The 20,588-nt window shown below is 38.6% G+C and overlaps 1 protein-coding gene across 1 annotated transcript in view; it reads right to left on the bottom strand.

Annotated features, from left to right (window-relative positions):
* UST (uronyl 2-sulfotransferase) overlaps positions 1-20,588 on the bottom strand; it is a 152,489-nt gene that overhangs the window by 46,824 nt on the left and 85,077 nt on the right. Inside the window, exon 5 of the mRNA XM_030236339.2 lies at positions 9,999-10,152. Within this exon, the coding sequence (XP_030092199.2) occupies positions 9,999-10,152 (154 nt within the window). The remainder of the gene's footprint in view (positions 1-9,998; positions 10,153-20,588) is intronic.

Consider the following 20,588-nt stretch of genomic DNA (forward strand, 5'->3'; position numbering starts at 1 on the left):
GTGAGCTGGGGCCAGGATAAGGCACAGGATTTTACTCTGCATGGTATAAGCCTTAAAAACTTCAGAAAAACTAGAATAAACTAAGTCTTGAATACGTCTGGGCACCGATGTCCCTTTTTTTCCACAAAATGCCATCTCTGCTTCCATATGGTTTCAACATAAACTCCTTCAAGTCTTAAAAATACAGACTTGACAAGAGTGACCCAGCCATTCTGCAGTCAACAGAGGAGTCCACACCACCAAAAAATTACACTGTAGGAAAATATTTTGTTGTCAACAAACACCTAAGGCTCAGGACAGCTTTGGATGCTCGTATAAAGACATGTCTATCCCTCACCACGTCAGCCACGCACCATGGGCGGGCAGTTCTCCTAATTCTACCGCCCTGCACTCTCCTTGCCATCCATCACCTCAAAGCTCCAGCTCTGCTTTAGGAGAGGAAGTTCTAGAGATCAGGATCTCTGCTTATTTCACTTTGCTGGCAGCTCTGACAGCCAGAAAACTTGGGTATAAACCACAAAAAGGAAAGAGGATGACAGACAAGGAGTAAAATGGGCTAATAAATTCAGTTTTATTTTCATGGGCTGTCAGCTCCTGCAGGTTTTGACACCTACGGAGTGAAGTGAGTATCTGACTGCCTGAAATTACATTATCATGCCACAGCCTGAACACATTCAAGATGCTGGCAGTAGGAGGAGGGCTGTCTCTCTCTGTCCTTCCTCTGTCAGGAGAAGTAAAAGGTTCTGCAGTTTCTTTCCCCATTCTACTGCCAATAAAAGAGTTTTTATTTAAGGTGGTTAAAGCATAACACAAGAAGGAAAAGAAAACAGGAAAGGCAAACTCCCAGCAAGGAGTTTTTATGGTATGGAGTATAAAATCTTACTTAGGAGGTTCTAGAGTATGGTTTTCTAGGGACAGCTACCGTGATTTCATCAGACAAGTCTTCAAAAAATTGTTAATTAAACATAATTTCAAAAAGTCTTACTCCTACTCCTAAACACACATACATACCTACATTATTACATCATATTTTTAATATTTGCTGGTCAATGCCCCATCTCCATTATTTATGCCATGTACAAACTGTAACTTTAAAAATAATTTTTTAAAAATTTGCACTAACAGAAATTGAAAGAATTCTTTTTTTCTGGATGACAGAACATTCCAGTTTTAAAAACCATTGTATTCCAACTGAAAGACAAACAAAATATCAATCAATAATTAGTTTTACCTGATGACTATTGAACGCTGCTTTTGGGTTCATAATGCCTAACATGCACTATGCACTGAAGATAACATTCATATCACACACAGATCCTCTTGTTTTCATTCACTTGAAATAGTTACTTGTCAGCTAATTATAATTGTTAAGTCATCCCTTACTGGGAATCATGCAAGTGTTATCTGCTTAGATGAGTGTTCCTGTTACTTTCACATTGACAAAGTATGTGAGAACTGAAAATGCAAATATTCAACTTGAGGCTTACACAAATTAACAAACACTTGAAATTCACCCATACTGAAACATCAAACCAAAGAGACTTTGCATTTCTGAACAGCATGAAACAAATGACAGCACTGAAACAAATGCTTTATCCCTCTGTTTTAAGGATTTTGACATCTTCTCTTCAGGTACCTTTACTATTACAGTGCACAATGTGAAATCGTGGATGCAGTTTGTACTTTAAATGCATTTGTATCTTAGCTTTTAACAATAAATTTGAGAATAGTCATGACAGTGTTAACAATTAATAGCTTCAACATCAATTTGGAACTTAAAAAAAGGAAGTAGATGTAGGAAGTCCTACATCTCTGCCACTTTGATTGGCAGAGATGTAGGACAACAAAGTCTTAGCTACTATGGCATATACCCAAGAACACTCAACTATTTTAAAGTCAAGAAACAGCATTCAACTGGAAATGTCTATAACTGTAACTACCTTTTATAAATCACCTAGTAGTAGAACTCACTTGTAAGCATCTAAGTTTCAAGTTTGCTTTTGAGTTTCCCACAGCAGAAACCAATTTTAGAAAATCACTACTGGCTATGAGGAACATTTACCATAAACACAGGACCTTTTTCTGGGTACCCCTGAGGCTTTAAATTTTTACTGATCAGACATTTTCTGATGAAGAGGTGTTGCCTTGGTAATTAACAGCCCTTGGAGGCTACATAGCTGCACATAGAATAGAATAGAATAGAATAGAATAGAATAGAATAGAATAGAATAGAATAGAATAGAATAGAATAGAATAGAATAGAATAGAATAGAATAGAATAGAATAGAATAATTTCAGTTGGAAGGGACCTACAAGAATCATCTAGTCCAACTGCCTGACCTATTTAGGGCTGACTGAAAGTTAAAGCTGTTGTTAAGGGTGTTGTACAAATCGCTCTTAAACGTTGACATGCCTTGAGCATCAACCACCTCTCTAAGAAGCCTCTTCCAGTGCTTGACCACTCCTTCTGTAAAGAAATGTTTCCTAAAATATTTCCTTTGTGAATCCATCAGAACTTATTCACAACAATGACCAGAAAGGACTTCCATAGCTTCATTACATGTTGTCCAAACCATCGCATTTTCTGTTTTTTACTGGATCCCATAACTACCCATTCCAATTGTAAACTTCTATTAGTTTTACACTGAAACAGCTCAAAAGCAATCATCCTTCAGGCCACTTTTTCATGCCTCCCAGAAATCTGTCTTCTCATATTCTTTCCCTTGTTTACTTCTTCCTTAAGAGCCCTAGCCTTTGTCATTCCTCATATGAAAATTATTTAATGATTTCTCCCACCCATTTGTGAGGGTTTCTGGTTCTTTCAATCCCATTTAGGGAATCGGAGATGTCCTTGTTTAGGGCAGATTTGGGAGGAAATACCCTAGGACAGGAAGTCACAAATGCCAAATGAAAGTAGTCAAGTGCAGACACAATGGAGATTTATATACAATGAAGCTCTCTGTATTGCTCTCTATTGCTTTTGCTTTGCCTTTTTTGACTGCTACTGGGAAACAAGCAGATGCCACGGTAGAACCACCCAACCCACACAGAAGATCTCACTCCTAACCCTGCAAAAGGCTTGAGAGTCCATCAGTTTGTAAGTGAAATAAGGATTATCCCCCTGCAAACTGCTTTCCCGCCTTCACTGGCTTTTGTCCCTGGGCTGCACAAGAATGCTTTTTCTGTTCTTGTTCAATGATCCAAAAATATATCTCCTTAAAATATAACACAGACATACCCTCTTCTCTTATACAGTTTACAGGGCCTTAAAAAGCTGGCATCAATATATTAGAATCTTTGTTCTGTGGTTGGGATTTTCCACTCTACAAAAAGGATCTTCCTATAGAGAAGCTAAAGAAAACTATTTCCCCAAGCTACCACAACACATACAACCCAAAAAGCTGCACAAGAGAGAACATCAAGAGCTGTCCTGTATTCATGCTCAGAAGGCACAAATAAAAAACATGGCAAAATCACCATAAAAACGAAGATTCATTATTTTAAACTTAATACAGCAAGGTCCTTTAATAAAATATCATAAGTTCTTATGTATATAAATGTCTTAAAAAGTGCTACTGAAACACAGTATATGGTAAAACCCTGTAATAATGTTACATTTAAATAAGATTGTGGGTACTTACTGCTGGGACCTCTGCTGCTACTTGGCTGCTAGTTTTCTGTGCAGTTCCTTAAAAACTGCAACAGCCAGAAATTTTCAGACCACTACAACACTACAAGAAAAAACCCCTCACTCTTTACCTTCTGAAGCAATATATTGTTGTTATCCTGTGTCCTGTCTCCACAAAAAGGAGAATGGCAATACAGAATGGTATCATTAAAATAAAAGCATGGTATTAATCTTACATTTTCTATGAATATAGGTATGTATTGTGAATTACATAGAAATTTTTAGTGTTGCAATCTTAACCAATGCTATATTGCATATTTACCATGTGCAACTGACTTGGACTACTGAATGAAAACAGATTTGGAAGGCACATTTTCTTGCTTTTGTATAAATGCGTAATGTTGCAATGTTTGGAATGCAAACTCCACAGGGGAACATTAAAAAATATTGGTTTGTAAATTAAAGTCATTGAAAAGCAAATGCCAGCCATGAAAATATTTCCTTTAATACTATAAGTTGTTTAATCAGTCCCTCCTCCAGCTGAGGTCTGAATTACCATTAACTTTGTGGTTCAATAAATTATTAATACAAAATGGGAGAATCTAAGGGGGAAAACGGTGTTTTAGAGCACACACAATAGATGAAGAGCTGCAGAAATGGGCCAGAAATTTTGCTGTGAAGAGGTAATGCAGCAAAAGGGAACAGCTGGAGACTATTAAAAGCACTCATTAGAGGGAAGAAGCAGCAAACTGTTCTAATTGGGTCAGCTGACAGGTGGCTGTGCTTCAGCAGCGCTCTGTCCCGGGCACAGGGATAGGGATCGGCGCTACCGTGTGATCCCAAAGCCGACCTCAGCTGCAGAACTGCACTGCTGCACGTCCAGGAACCAGCTCAGCCACCTCAGCACCAGTGCATAACACAGGCAGGAAAATGACTGCTGTGTGCATGGGAGTATGTCAGGGAAAACACTGAGAGTGCACAAAATGTTTAGTCTCTTAACTACAGCTCAGAACACAGTACGTGAAAAATGTTCTTTTTAATTTCTAGATTTAACTCCCCAATATCTGGTCTGAACTGCACAGACAAAGGCAAATAATTCTAACCTCTGCAGGCCTCAGGTTTCCAGTCTAAACAATGTTAACCAACTTATCAAAGCCTCCTCAAAACTGCCCAGGTTCAATCAACAGACCCTGGTAGCCCCGCTTGTGAGGTCCTCAACATGAAAATCAGAGTCATGAACCCTCTACTCCCTCACTGCACCAAACCTGCAGGCAGGCAACTCTCTCCCAGCCTTTTTTTTTAATAGAGAAACACACTCATGAGAGTGACAGTCAGAAGATGAAGGTATGGGCTCTACACCATGGTCTCTCCTGGAGACCACGTGTCAGGCAACTGAAAAGCTTGAAGAAACTTATCTGAAGTCACAAAGGATAAATCTCAACGATGACAACTGATGATGACAATTCATAATATAATTACCCAGGGGATTATGCAGATAAACACAGGAAATAAGACAGCCAGCTGCTGTCTGAAAACCAGTGTAATTGGTAAAAGAATATTTTTCACTGTAGATAGAAATTTGAGGATATAAATAATAAAAGTAGTTAAATATATTTAGTGAATATTCTTATATTAATGAAAACCATGGAAATAATAAAAGGAAATTCTCAAGATTGAAGACTAAAAAAAAATAATGCTCTGTGGTGTTTACCCATTCTCCCAGTCACCTTTTACTATTTTGTTTGAAATTTATGAAATAACCTAAAAAACATTAGTTTAAGTATTTAGCCATAAAAGCTAACATTGCAAAAGGATTTTTTTCCCTATAATGAGAAATTTGATGTGAAAGTTCCCTGACATCACTTGAATTTTACTTCCCTTCTTTAAAGTAATCTTAATACACCTTTAACAATTATTTTAACATTTCCTTTAAAAGACAAAAGGACAGATGCTCCTTTATGGGATCACTTGCATGAGTAATCTTTAACATAAATGAGGTTGAATATTGTTAGAATATTTTCAATTTTTGCTGAGAAAAGCATATTAATTTTCAGAGATGAAGTTGAAAAACTATGCAGAGCCATCCAGATAAACTGTGCAAATGTAACTGCTAATTATAATGAAAATTTGAAATATCCTATAGGAAGGTGACAAATTCTTATCTTACTGAATGATTTTTTGAATACAAAAATTCTCACTTATGATACATTAGCTCAGAAATCTTTTGCTGGAGTGAGCCAGGAGTCACAGTATTCATGAGCCTAACAGAGATCAGAATTCCCTGTGACCAGATTTGCTGCAATTCAGGCAACAACACACAGCCCATGCTGCTTCAAACACTCATTCAGCCTGAGCAGTCTTAGATCAAAGTTTTACCAAGTCCTAAGAACATATGAAACCTCTATACATGCCTTTTTTAATATTTGATATCTCAAACTAAAGCTATAATAAACACTAGATAATTATAAACAAGTTTTCTGGAAGGAACAATTTTAATATAAAGCATTAAAATATTAATAGTAGTCCCTCTTCATCAGGGTGCTTCCTAACTTCTGCACTTCCAAGCCCTGAACTAAATCGTATCTCAGGCATGGTTTTCTTTTGCTTGGTACCTGCAGCACTCACAACTGCACTGATTAGGGTTTGCTGGCTTTATTGAAGCATATTTACTCTAAGAACTCTAGTTCAACCTGAAACACATTTACTACAATGGATTTAAATTAACTTTTGTGAATTTATCTCATCCTACAGGACCATAATGTAGGGCTGACAGTCACATCGGTGTGCTTGAGACTTGGCTCAAGGTGCTCACCATTAATCACCTCTCTGCCTTACTCCACACTACCATGCTGCCTCTATTTTTTGAGGGGAAGCTTAGAAGTGATTTCTTCAGGTGACTAACAACAACTCACTCCAGTAGTGAAAGTGCCAGGTCAGGCACTGCAAGGAGCTGGTGGATCTAGGTAAAAACTCACACATGGCAGCAGCTGCCTCTGCTGTATCTGAGTCATGAATAAAAGGCTTGTTTTTTATCCTGACTTTTAATTAAATTTTGGTAAACACAGACATTTACCAAAATGTTTAGAACAACTGATCTGACTCCTGAATGAATGGTTGTGTTTCCTGGAACAAAGTCAAAGCCTGAAGCTCTCTTCAGAGAAAATTTCAAATTATCAGTGAACGGCAGAAATTTCTGCCTCTGTTTCTGACCTTTGCAATGTCAGCAATTCAGATTTTCAATGCTAAAAAAACAGCATGCAAGGTACTACAAGAGTTCAAGATAGTATGGGTTTTTTTCAACTCCCTTTTTTTCTTAAGGATTAGAATCGAGGAGAGGGAATGCTTCCATCAAGGGCATCACAACCTGGAACTCATCAGACACAAAACCTGATCTTAAAATGTTTTTCCACCCTTAAAGCCTGCCTTCTAGAGCAGCTGAGCTCCCACACCTTCACCCTGCGGTTTGAGGGAATATGGATGCGGGCCTCAGCTTTTCAATGGAGATGGCCAGTGCTGGCAGCTGTTGATGAAGATGCCAAGATGGCCTGGAAAGGTTCCCAGTTGCCCACACCACCTACCAAGAGATAGGAAGCCAAGAACATCATGGCTGATGAAAGCACAATTAGCCTCTAAGACCCAGTTTCCAGATATATATATATATTTTGCCTGCAAACCCATCTCTTCTGATAAAACAGAAAAGTAATGTATAAAGCTTTTCCAGTCCATTTATAAGTCTATAACTGCTATCACACAATATCAAGTACTCCAAAGAGCTCAGTGTCAGTATCAGTACTCCAAAGAGATCAGTTAGCAGTTATGTGTTTTCCTGGCTGATGGAAGAAGAAAAGTAAAAGCTCATATTCTCCCTCTGCTTTCATGTATCTCTGCTCGTGGTCAGGCACACCTGAATATATTAAACTTAGGTTTAATATTGTGATTGATGTTGAAACTATTTAATAGGCTAAATCTAAGTTTATCCTTAAATAGTCCCCTGTAAAAAAAGAGAGTAACATTTCATGGTGACTTTTGCATTTCGAAGAATATTAGGGAAGAATTGCAAAAGTTACGAGACCTGCAATGAGGCCACCCATCAGTCCTGTGATAAAGTGGCCTACTGGCTCATGCTCAGAGGTAAAACCAACTGCTTACTTTCTTGACAGCTAGACCTGACAATTGATTTTGCAGATTTCTGAAGCTATGACTCCAAAATCCCCAATACCTGATTTTTAAGAAATATGCCAGCTGATTTTCTTGCACCACTGAGGAAAAGATTAAAATGCAGGCATGCAATATATGATGTGGTTGGATAGTGCAAGTGTTAAAAATGCTGAACATTCAGAATGAGCAGCTTTCAAGACAATTAATTTCACTGGCAAGTAACCTATGTGTTACTTCACTCTCTTTGAGCAGGGCAAGTGACTGCCAAAGTCTGCCAAGGAAGGACAGAAAACAGGTTCCAAAAATGTTTCCAGGATTCTAACACTGACTTACCAACCAACAGCGAAAATCAAAATGAAAATGCAAAAATAGTTTTTTTTAAGGTTGCTAATGGTGCCTCAGATCAACAAACTGCCTTTTCAACAAAATGATTACTGACCCGTCAGACGCTTTTTATTTCTTTTTCATTATAGCTTTTGTACTGATCTGTGTATGTACAGATATCTGCATATGCATATAAATAATTAACTTCTTAAAGAACATACCAATGCCAATGAAAATGCAAGGTAATTTCTATTAGTTTTTAAACCATGACAGTATGAATTGGATCTATTAGTTTCAGTTCTGCTTGAAGTAAAATTTCACTGACTATATATATCAGGTCTTAAGCTGCACAGTCAGTACTGAAATAATACCACACCCAGTCGTAAGAGATGCCAATCACTGCACTTCAAATGAGAAAGCACTCAAAGTAAAGTACAGGCTCTACCACTCACTTTTAACATTTCCAAAAAAGAAAATGCAGTAGAGTTACAAAGCTGCAGTAAAATCCCCCACCTCTCATTAGTTTCCTCAACACTCTTGTCCATTCAGAGATGATGAAGCAGAAGTCCACGCACACACAACATGCAAAACCTTCCAGCTCTGCACACCAGGAGATCAAGACCCACTCAGCCAACATAGGGAACTCTTTGGGATCTATAGGCACATAGCAAATAAGAAATCCTTCACAGTTTATACCTGTACAGGAGATATCATTAAGTTTAAGGCTATTAGACTGTTACACTGATGCCTCCCCCTCCAATTACCTGCAAAGTACAAGCTTGTCTGTTCACAGGGCTCTGCATGATCAAAACCAGAAGAGAAATGGAATTTAAACAGCTCTGTAATGCGGGAAAAAACCCAGCCCACCCTGGATTCATCTAACTTCTGCTAGGGCAGAAAGGTGGTGTGTGGCAGTTGTTCAGAGCTGTGTTCTCTACGGCTCATCACACATCTTGTACTCTATAGTCTCCTCAAAATCTCACAAAAACATCCTCTCCTTCTCCTCCAAAAGCCACAGACAAATCTTGTTTTGACATTATGTCTGGCCTGCAACATCTCACAGCAGACCATCAAGCTGTCCTGTCACTGCTGTTTCACTGAACTCTCTGCAGTTCAAGCATGCCTGAAGGCTGAGTCCAATCCAACTGGATCTCTGTTAGAGAGAGAGCAAGAAGTAATTCCACCATTTTGCCTTTTTGAGAGGTGTCTATGTACAAGCAAAGTGATCAATTTAAACCAAACTAGACACCTTCCTAGCTTTTCAGTTTCATATTTAGCATTCATTCAACACCTACTGTCATGGGGTCTTGGTATGCAGCAAAAGCTGGCAGGTATTACAACAGTTCAGCAGTCGTACAAATCTAAAACTTCTTATGAATAGCTTATTCAGCATTATTGCCATGATCATAACCCAAAAAAGACAAAAGGCAACAAAACCAAAGCAAGGACTGAGATTAGAGCCCTGGTGTAAATAACATTACTAACAACTTAGCAGCAAGAACATTAGAGATTTGAGCTTCCTCTGTTTCTCAATATTCTCCTGAGGCTGCAGAGTTACAGACATAGTCTGAACCTAAAACTCTGTCTGAATATTCACAGTGATAAATATAGGCAGAATTATTACATTACTATGCAGTGCAAATACAACTCAGTGTAAGGACCACAATTCAGCAGTGAAAATCTGGAAATTGCTGTCAGCTTAATCAAGATCAAACTGAATTTACTGGCAACACTCTCCACAGTAAAGCTGAGGACCAGGCAAGAGAAGACAGAGGAAAACCACAGGATGGGAGATGCCTCAGTCTCCCACTTTTCACACATCCAGTTTGAATAACATCACTACATAATGAAGGGAAATTGGTAATCAAAACCTTTTATTTAAACATACCAGGTATCTTTCCTCCTGCCTCATGTTGGGGGTACGGATCATGTGATTCTGTTCTCCTCTCCAGTCTCCAAAACGTCGAAAAAAATAATTGGATAGGAATCGGTTGACAGGATCTCTAATGATATTGATGTACACGGGCTGGTCTCCTCCAAACCTGGTGGGAAGAAAAATGGGTGAATCTCACCACAGGCTCCACACAAACACATATCTATTATCTCTCATCTGAATGCTTTTATATTACTTCCTACAGAAATTCAGAGCTTTTACAAGATGAGGAGTGAAACTGAGAACCTTACAACCAGTTTCTAAACCTTTGTAAATGCATGTGAGATCTCTTTATGGTGAACAGTAAATATGGAATCACATTAAGCTATATGTGTACTACAAACAATTTAGTGGAAAACCACTGTGCAACACTGTATCAACAGTTTTGCTTCTTGAGATCTCTCCTTGATGTATTCAGATGAAGAACCTTCAGCAGATGAATCAGAGAATGAACATTTCTTCTTCCCAACACACTTCTTATCTGGGCAGTCATGTTAGAACAGGCACCACCCAACAGCAACTGCGGGAAGGCAGCCTTGGATCACCTTTGCCTGCACAGTAATGTGCAAAGGATTTTCAGCTTACTTTGAAAGCTTTTTTCCAAAAGCTTCCTCTGGATGAACTGACAGATATGCATGGTATTTCCAACTTTTTATTTGCTGGAACTTGTGCAGAACCTCGTCCCCTCATCCCCAGTCTGCACCACTGGCTGGATTTGAGGTTATTTCATGGTTATGCAATACCTTATCCCTGTACTGCACTTCATGAACTTATTTTCTTTTTTTTTTTAAAGTCCATATGAAAATTCTTGCTTCAAGAAAGAAATGAGGTATCAATCTCAAGAACATGCAAGTCCAAGGAAAAGGAAAGGGTAAGAACAGCTGTGACCAGGCTTGCACATCAGCAAAACGTAGCATAGATATCTGCAACTTAGAGATGAGAAGACAAACCAGAGCAACTTCACCACTTTGGCTATACCCCCATGTATGTCTCCTCCTGGAGCTAAGTGTAAGCACCTCCTGGAGCTAGCATTTTCAGTTCAATAGCTGGGATACCAAAAGAGGAAAGGAGGAAAAAGAAGCTTGGGAAGGTTTGTGACTACACTGTATTTTTAGAATGTTAAAACACTGACTGCATATTTTATATCAACACACAGCACCAAGAGAGCAGGCCTAACTGGAAAAAAAAGGGGAAGCTGCTTACACTGTACCATAGTCAAAATTAAAAAATGGACATTCATGGAACAGGCTTATGGACTACAAATTCTGTGAGATAATAAAATAAAATCTCCTGGACTGAGAAGTTTATAGGATAAATTCAGCTTGGAATTTTCCTCATATAAGAACATGGATTATGCTTCTCTCTTCTGTTTCCCCAATTTAGGTGAACAATTCTCACTTAAGCAGTAGTTTATACTTTATTTTTGTGAGCTTGAGGACATAGCCATATTTAAGTATTTAAATGGTATTCTGATGATTTTCTAAGTCACAATTTATATAGTTTCTTCTAAAATGTAAAATACTAGATTAAAGAGAGGAAACAGAAGACACCCTTTAAATTAAAAAAAACCCTTTCAGTTTCTCCCCATCTTTTGAGGCAATGAATAATTGAATTTGTATAATAAAAGATCAGGGCTTCTCATAAATATTAAAGAGGCAGCAAAATTGTTTAAAATTATGAATTCCAGTAAAAGACAAGAGAAAAATCTCATAGAGTTTAAATCTGGTTTTTCTTCTGCATGATTCCCCAGACTCCTAAATACAGTCTACAAAGGCTTGTCTCATGAGTAACTATGCCTATCAGTAATCTCATTGACCTCAGTGTTGCAGGATCACTGCCATAATTTGAAACTGCACAGACAGCATAAAATTTTAAAACAATCCAATTATAAAGGCATATGCTCCTTGCTTCCTGATTAGTGCACAACCCAGTTTGGACATGGACGTGCAAGTTAAGTATCCTGAATTTAGTACCCTGAATTCTTCTCTAAGCTTATCTGTGCTGCTTTTTATCTTTATACAGATATAAAACGTGCATTTGAAAAACAAAGGGCATTCCTGCAAATACCACAGGACAATGTGGGCACAAAGCTCCAACAATATTTACTCAAATAGAAAGCTTTGAGTGGATGCCTTGGCCTCGTAGTTTTGAAAACTAAAATTTTCAAGTGAAATTGCTGGAAAGAATGGATTGCATCTAAATTACTGAACACATTATCCTCCTGCTGCTTGATGCAGATAGCAATAATCAAAAGACAGAGGTGAGTGCAGGAGAGCAAAGAAAAGAGAAAGCAGTAAATAGTAAGAAGTGATGACAGCAGCAAGCTGTCTTAAGATAAAAAGATCACAAGATTTATAGAAGCAAGAGAGCAGGGATGTCCTGCCCCAGGTTCTATAGAGGATGTTAAACCTAAATGCTCATCAGAAGAGCAAAAAATGAAAATCAGACAGCTAATAGCTATCTTGATAGAAATTCTCAATACACATTTCTGAAGTAAAAGGAGGGGTGAGATTGGATAACCAGCCCACCATATTCCCAGCCCACCCTTTTGCTGGTAAATTCATGTTTCTGAACATGAGAACAGTAAATTCAGGACCAAAAGCCCTGAGAAAAGAGGCTCACACAAGCTCAATCACCCCAAGAGGACAGCTGAGATGGGAGGTCACTCTTTTACAAATGCTACAGAGGAACTTCCATTCCCAAAATGCAGCTTATGCATGCACCCCACCTCCCCAAACACAGGGCAGCTCAAATTTCTGATTTTCTGCACAATGTAACCAGCTGCTATACACCCAGCTGTGGGTTGCTCCACCAGGCAACAAGCAAGGAATTATTAGAAAAATCAAGTCTGTTCTGGTCCTTATTCAAATGTGCATTTTTTTTTTTAAACACAGTTTATAATACCTCAAATTCCAACCACTTGTTTCTATGAACTGTGCTTGGAGTCATTTATGGAAGCTAAGCAGCACTCACAGAGCATAAAAAATCCTAATGGTTAAAAAAAAAAATCAAGTACCTTAAGCTATTTAAAGAAGAAAAGGGCAAATCAATGCTCCATTTGTTCAAGTATGTTCTGCATATTTTTAGATACCTATCAATCACAACATATTAAATGCTCTCCCAAGTGAAACTTTTCAGATTAACAATACCCACATGAAAGTGCTCTTGCAAAAAAGAAATCTGCTCTCATTATACATCACATCACCTTATTTGCACTCAAACCCCTATTGTGAAGGATTCAAAATGGGACACGATCATATTTTCTAGGCCTGAGTAACAGACCTACCTTCTCTGAGTGGAGTTATGAGTGGATCCTGCATGATGAAGTTGCATTAATGTTCTCATCTCCAGCAGCACATTGACACGACTGGGAAGAGCGGGTCAGGATACCACCACTCCACCAGAGCACTGCAAATGGATACACCAACCCCCACAACGTTCTTCCTGTACTTAATGTCTCCTGATTTATTTTATATGTACTAGTAAATCCCATTCATTTTAACTGATCTGTTGTTGAAGGTGTTTTTAGAGTCCTCATCAAAAAAACTATTTGCAAGCTTCAATCAATGAAATTTAGCTTCATTAATAATATAGTCCCCTACATCTTTTTTAATAAAAGAAAAAAAAAAAAGCCTGAGAAGAATGTGAGCTTGCCCCTTCACATTTCTGATCATTTCCAATTTTATTATTTACATTACCAAAATCTGAATTTAAAACCATTGACAAACCCTTTGCAAGTTAGAGGGTAGAAATCAACAGAAGTGATTTGCTTGGCTTTAAAATAGAGGCTCTCTTAGCTCCTATTATTTTTTGTTTCATTTCAGGAGGCTGCTGCCTTTGTATTCAATACAAAACTCTTCACACAAGTAGAAGATGGTTTCTTCATCCTTGCAGGCAAAGCACAACTCCTCAAGGAAACTTTGTCTGCCTCTTACTCTTTCCACACACACTGTTTCCCCTTAAACAAAAAGGGTGGTTGCTTGAAATTCAGTATAATGGAAGCAAACAAGTACCAACAGCCACATAATATTAATAGGAACAGGCACAGTGTGTCCTTCTGATAAAGCAAGCACAGTTTCCTTTTCCAGTGCCATACAAGTAACAATCACATGCTGAGAGTGCAATTGCCCAGCCATCTTTACTCAGCAATTATGTTAGAGCTCCATTACCTGCCCTGCAGCACAGCTTCACAGGGAGGTCATGTAAAAACACTAACATAGAACCTTCACCTTTTTAGGACTTAATTAGATGCATTTACCTCAACATTTATCTTCTGAAAAAGTTATTTTGAAATACTAGTTTTCATAACATCTTGCATCAGCATGAACTTTTGCCAAAGCAATCCCCTGCACACAAGGCACCAGGCATTTCTGGGATGCTCCAGTGTTCCTTCTCAAGGATGAGATGTAAAGAGGAATGGGCTGAGGTACTGCCAGCTTCCATAATCAAGAGTTTATCTTCTGCTCTTTTCTGTAGTGCCTCTCTTGCAGCCTTCACCCTCTGCTCATGACCTCTTGCTGTGGTGATGCCTTCAACCTTTTCTTTAGAACTGGTGGAGTTGATATAGGGCATTTCTCTACTGATGCACCCACGTCACTACTGGCATAGCTGAACAGGTACAAGGACTATCTAGAGCAGACTTCAGGGAAAAACTTTGGCTTCATGAGGCCTTTTTCCTTTCTTGGAGAGTACTAACTAGGCTGTCTCTCCCCAGCAAGCTGAACTAAAAGTTATGCCAGCTGCTTTTTTGTTATCGCTCTCTAGTTTATTCCAGACACAAAACAAGGAATGCAGACAGGTGATATAATTATCATCCCTGGAAGCATTCAAAAAACATGTAGATGCAGCACTTAGGGACATGGTGTTAGTGGTGGACTTGGCAGTGTAGTTAACAGTTGGATCAGATGACCTTAGCAGTCTTTTCCAACCTTAACATATCTATGATTCTATGAAATAAGTATTTTCATTTCTTTATCTTTGACTTTACCTTATCAAACTTTATCTTTGACTGGCCGGCTCTCCAATAAGAGGTGTGTGTAGGGATAAAAAATGCTCAGTGGCTCAAGATTAACAGTAAAATGTTGAAGTGCACACTCCTCATCAATCACCCCTTCTGGACCTGAGATTTCAATAGTAGAAATTTCAGTTTCTGAAGTGATGTGTCTGGATCACATCACTGTAAAATTACAACTGAGTCCTCTAGGAACTGTTTAGTAAGCTGCCTCAGACCAGTGAATGGCTAAAAGATAACACTGTAAAACCCCTATTTCACTGTCCTGTAAATCTACCAGAATATTTTAGGCTGTACATTGTCAGTCATTCATGGATGCAAAACAATTAGGGTCTTTCTTCTACCCTATACTTTTCATTCTCCCGATGATATCAAAGTTTAATATGTAAACTCACAATGAACAGCACCAACATGCATAAGTATCCTGCATGGGTCCCAAGTAAAGGAAAATCTAATTATGTTTTCATTTATGTAATGCAAAGTTACAGCCGGAAACAAGTAGGGGAGTAAACACTAACTCTCCATAAAAGACTAACAGCAGCTAAACTCCACATTTTAATTAAAATCACCTAATTCCAGATACCCTGTATATAAGACTTTCTTCCAAAGGTCTGGCTCAGGAATTCTCTGGACCTCTGATTAATGTCTCACTGTAATTCAGAGATGCAAATGTTATGCATTTGCACAGAGAAGAGGAAAACTAATTACAAAGTATTACAATAAATTTCCCGCAAATAGTAGAATAGCTGATACAGCTCTTTGGAAAGTATTAAATCAACAAACATGATAGGTAGAAAAGATGTATTTTCAAAATTGAATGAGACCACAGATTTGGCTGAGGTAGTTACATTAGCATAAAATCTTGGGGCTCGACTTCTTACTTCTTATTATGCAAAGGATGCTGCAATGTACTCATCATTGCATACCTGACTTCCTGTATGAATACATTTATCAAGGGGAGTATGGTGACACCAGCCATCCCGTGGAAATGGCTGTTGCAGAGAGCAAATCAATGTTAGGAATGTCCATATGGAAACTGAAACACAGTGAACTGTGTGTAACAAAAAAACCCCAAAAAACAACAAACCATTGTAACTCAGCAGAGTATATCATGTATGCAATCTATAGAATATAAAAATCAATGTAAGTGAAAGTTATAACGTGGCTGCCCCGCCGCAGATGTGAAAATCTGCCCTCAGAGAGGGACTGTGGATGCTACTCTGCTTGAGGCTTTGAACCTACACAGTTTAATGTGATAATCTGTCATTCAGAAGCTAAGTGCAAAGTGATAATATTTTCAGAAAACAAAGCTGCAAAAGGAGGGAATATTGAAGGGAGTGGTTTGCTGGTAAAAAGCCACTTGAGCCACCAGGCAAGAAAGACATAAGAAAACATTTTGCTCTGTAGTATGGCAAGTGAAACCCAAAGCATCTAGAACCTGAAGCAGAGCATATTCACAGGGAAGGAGTAGCTCTGGCAAGGACATCCATACTTCCACATATTATCAGCAGTGCAGGAAACCTTACAGGCCAGAATAATAATCCTAGTTTCCCTTTTTCTGAGAAGCAGGAGGAGAGAGGAGTAAAGGCCTGACAAGGCACTCGTGACCATTCACAGAGTCCATTTTCAGAAAAACATGAACAACGTTCATGCAGCATCACAAAAATGATGAAGAAAATTAAAAGCCTCCAGCTTGCAAAGAGAATGAGAAGGAAAAAATACAGAGAAGGCTGAGAGCTGACTGCATGAAAGTGTGTAAGAAATTATACATGAAAGTACACAGGAGAAAAATTTGATGAGTCTTTACATAGTGGACAAATGCACTCTGAGATCCAAGGAAAATGAGTCAATTGAACTTCTCTGAAAAATTAGGAGGAAAGATAACTCATAATTTATTATCTGAGACGACAATTCACTATTGAAAGAATTTATCAAGTGCAGCAGTTTCTCTATCACTGGTGATTTAGAATCAAGACTTCCATTTCTTTTCTGAAAGATGGAAGTTTCATGTTTAAACCTATTTATCAAGGGTAAAAAAGCTTCCAAATTATTCAGAACTGTCACTGTCCATCTTTTTTGTCTGAAGGCAGGATCAGCAAAGCAGCTGCCACTACCAGCTTCAAAATCCTGAAGTATAATCTATTCTGTTGCTTTGCTGCCCTTGTTGTTCTAAACTTTTCCTAAATGTCTGATCTAGAACTGGATACAATTCCACTCCGCCACTTGTGTTATTATTCATTAAGAACTGCACAGTCCCTTTTTCTCTGCAGAATCTTTTAAATTAAAAAAAAAAAAAAATCAGAAGTGTTATGACAGTCTCCACTTTCCATGTCTTCTTTGTTTTTCTTTTCCTGTGATTTTAGGTAAATTTTTTTAAATCTCAGATCATTCTTCTTATTCTCTTTTGGACCCCTGTGGACTAATCAGCATCCTTCTAAATCAAGTTACTCCCAATTTGATAATCTGCAGTGTGACTGTGAGCATGGAAGCTGAACACCAGTAAAAGCAGGATAATTGAGGAGTCATGCCTGACCCCAGCTTCAGTCACTAGATTTCAAGCAACAATCTCTATTCTGAGAATATCATGTTATGAGCTGAATGAAAGAAAAAAAGTGCATTATACAAAGAACACAGGAAAACTATAGGAATAAATTCTAAATTAAATTATCTTAAAATGTGTGGAAAAACTCACCAGAAAGCAATGCTTAAAAAATAAAAAAATAAACCCCCCAAAAAACCCTGCTTAGATCACATAAAGGTCAAACTGCACATGAAATTTGTGCTTAACCTTCCATCAAGTCACAGTTAAAAAGCATCATTACACACTCACATAATTAAAAAAAGGTAGTATAAAAAAGGAAAAAAAAATATGTAGGAGGGATTACAGCACCATGTGGCCATTCATGAAATGTGTACTTCACAAGGGAGACCTCACATGATGGTAGAAAGTGTTTCATGATGTGTTAGCAAAAAGTACAGATTATAAAGAACACACATAAAGACACAGTGTTAAGGCCATGCTTGAGTTTAGCTGACATTTCGCTACTTTTAACAGCTTGCCCAGAGGGCAGCTTTTTTTTTGCTACCACATTTTTAATGACATTTACCTAAGTGTGTATTTTTTTTAAGGAGGAAAAAACCCTCACAATATAAAATTACTTTAATAGATAATCTTAGGCTGCAATCATTGTTTCAAGATGTTGATTCAAGAAGGCATTGAAAGAGCCCAATCCCTCCCATAGCTGAGCTGTACAGAGTCAGTGCAAGCTGACCCAACTACTGCTTTTTGCTCAAAGCATACCTGAGTTTGCATTCAAAGGCTCCTGGACATTTAGCATCTTCTTATGCCAGCTCCACGCATTTGCCCAACACACTCTTTTCAAATGCTAGTGGAGCATGGTAAACAGACATAATAAACATGTTCTATAAAACATGAACACGCTGTGTGGCATTAATTGTTCCAAAGAAAAGAACAAACAACAGTCCTCATATTACTAAAAAAAATCTGGGTGTCGGGACAAAAATCGCATGACTTTAAGACAATGAAAACAGCATCACAGAATCACTCTGGTTTTACTGACCTCCAGTGAGTCTATAAAGAATTGAAATTCTATTTCCAAATCAACGGACTGAAGACATACATACATAGGTTAAGTCATTGCAAAGCAAGATGTTTATTTGCCAAAAAAAAAAGGTTGTAAATGTATCATCCAGCCCTTCCAAATTATCAACAAGCTAACATGCAAGCCTTCCAAACAAGAGCTGCCAGCACAGAGTGTGCTTCAGCTTTCAAACACGAAACTTATTCACATGACAAAGTTAATTCATCCAGATTTACCTCCTTTTTGTTTGTTAGCTATAGACACATTTTGCAAGAGCAAGAGAATTGTGTTATATCGAAGTGCTGTGTTAAAACACAATTTTTAGAGCTGCTTCTGAATGAGAAAAAACACAGAACCAACGACTAACAAAAAGAGCTCAGCAACATTCAGGAATCAAATTTCCTTTTGGGCTTATCCAGACTGAATTTCTCTGTCCATCCCTGCCTTCACATAGCATGTGATTTATTGTTACCCATAGGTCAGAATTCAGGTCAGAGTTGAAGGAAAATTGCCAACCTTCCAGCACTGCTGCATGTGACACTTTCTGGCTGCTACAGCAGCTCAATTTATTCATTTTTATTAGTTAGTGTTGGCCATTTTATCTGTGCAAAAAAGTAATAAAAAAAAAATTCAACAATGTTGATACAGACTGTCTACCAAAAAAGGCTTGTTTCAAGAAAAACAAGAACTTTACACATGAACTCTGCTAATGAAAAACAGAAAACTGGAAATATTTCCTATGCTGATTCTAGGGACTAAAGGCAAGCTCCTTTCCAAGCAGAAGACCCAACAGACCTTTCTCTCCTCCCCCAAACCTGTCTCCCCACACCTCTTACATCAAGCAAGGACACAACAGAGCCTTGGGGCTGGCATCCAAGCAGGGCACAGGGAGGTGAGTGCTGGTGAGTGCTGTGGCCCAGCAGCAAGTCCACCAGCTCTGTTTTGCATGGCTTTTCCTTCAGCAGATGTACCTGCAGTGTGGCTGTCTCACAAGTCTAGTGACATACCCAATGTGGCTTCAAAGCAGCCAACATGTTCAGAAATTACTTAGCAGTTCAGGAGGGGAGAGGATGGAAAGACAGGTAGGACACCTGAAACTGCTGCACGGCTCTCATTTCTTTAGAAACTTATGCCAAAAGTGAAGTGCTGTCCCCTCCCTCAAGCACATGCACACATGCTAAATACACACTTCAGATATCAAAAACTGCAGCTGAAAGGAAGAAGAGGGCAGCAGCCTGACAGCACAGAAAGGATGACTCCTGACACAGCAGTGCTGGGTGGTAATTCATCCTGACTCTGAACAAGTGAGATATACTGAACTGAATTATGAGACCTAATTAAACTGGATAATTGAGTAGAATAGGTGCTTTATCTCTCAGTGGCCTATAGCTACTGCAGAAAGTAAAGGATTCACAGCTCCAGTGAGACATGAAAAAGCCTGTCTCACTTTCTGGGTGGTTGTTTTAATGCTTCTTCTTTCTCTGACTTCACCCTGCCCTGATCAGCCAGCCTTCAAACAAGCAAAACTCACCAGTCACTGACAGAGGCATGCCATTAGATTTTTACACACTCACCTGCACCATTCACTTACCCCAAGGCAGGAAGGAATGCCCAAGCTCCCTGCTCTGCCCAGACTGAAGAGGGAAGAGAAGAGTTTGATGCTGGAGAGACATGCTGCCTTTCCCCAGACCAAAACAGATGTTGTGCAATTCTCCACATCCCTGACTCATCCTCACCAAAAAGCACGGCCTTGCCACCCGCCTCTGCATTCCTGCAAACATTCTTCCTGCTTCTCTGAAATCTGTGACACTTGGAGCACTCACCAAGTGTCTTGAGTCACTGCCCAGTGACTGTTACAGTTAATTCAGCAGATTACTGAGAAATCAAGGGGGGCTTTTCCATGAATTTGAAGCTTCTTCCTGATTAATTTTT

The sequence above is a fragment of the Serinus canaria genome, chromosome 3 (assembly GCF_022539315.1).
Source record: "Serinus canaria isolate serCan28SL12 chromosome 3, serCan2020, whole genome shotgun sequence".
Taxonomy (NCBI): domain Eukaryota; kingdom Metazoa; phylum Chordata; class Aves; order Passeriformes; family Fringillidae; genus Serinus; species Serinus canaria.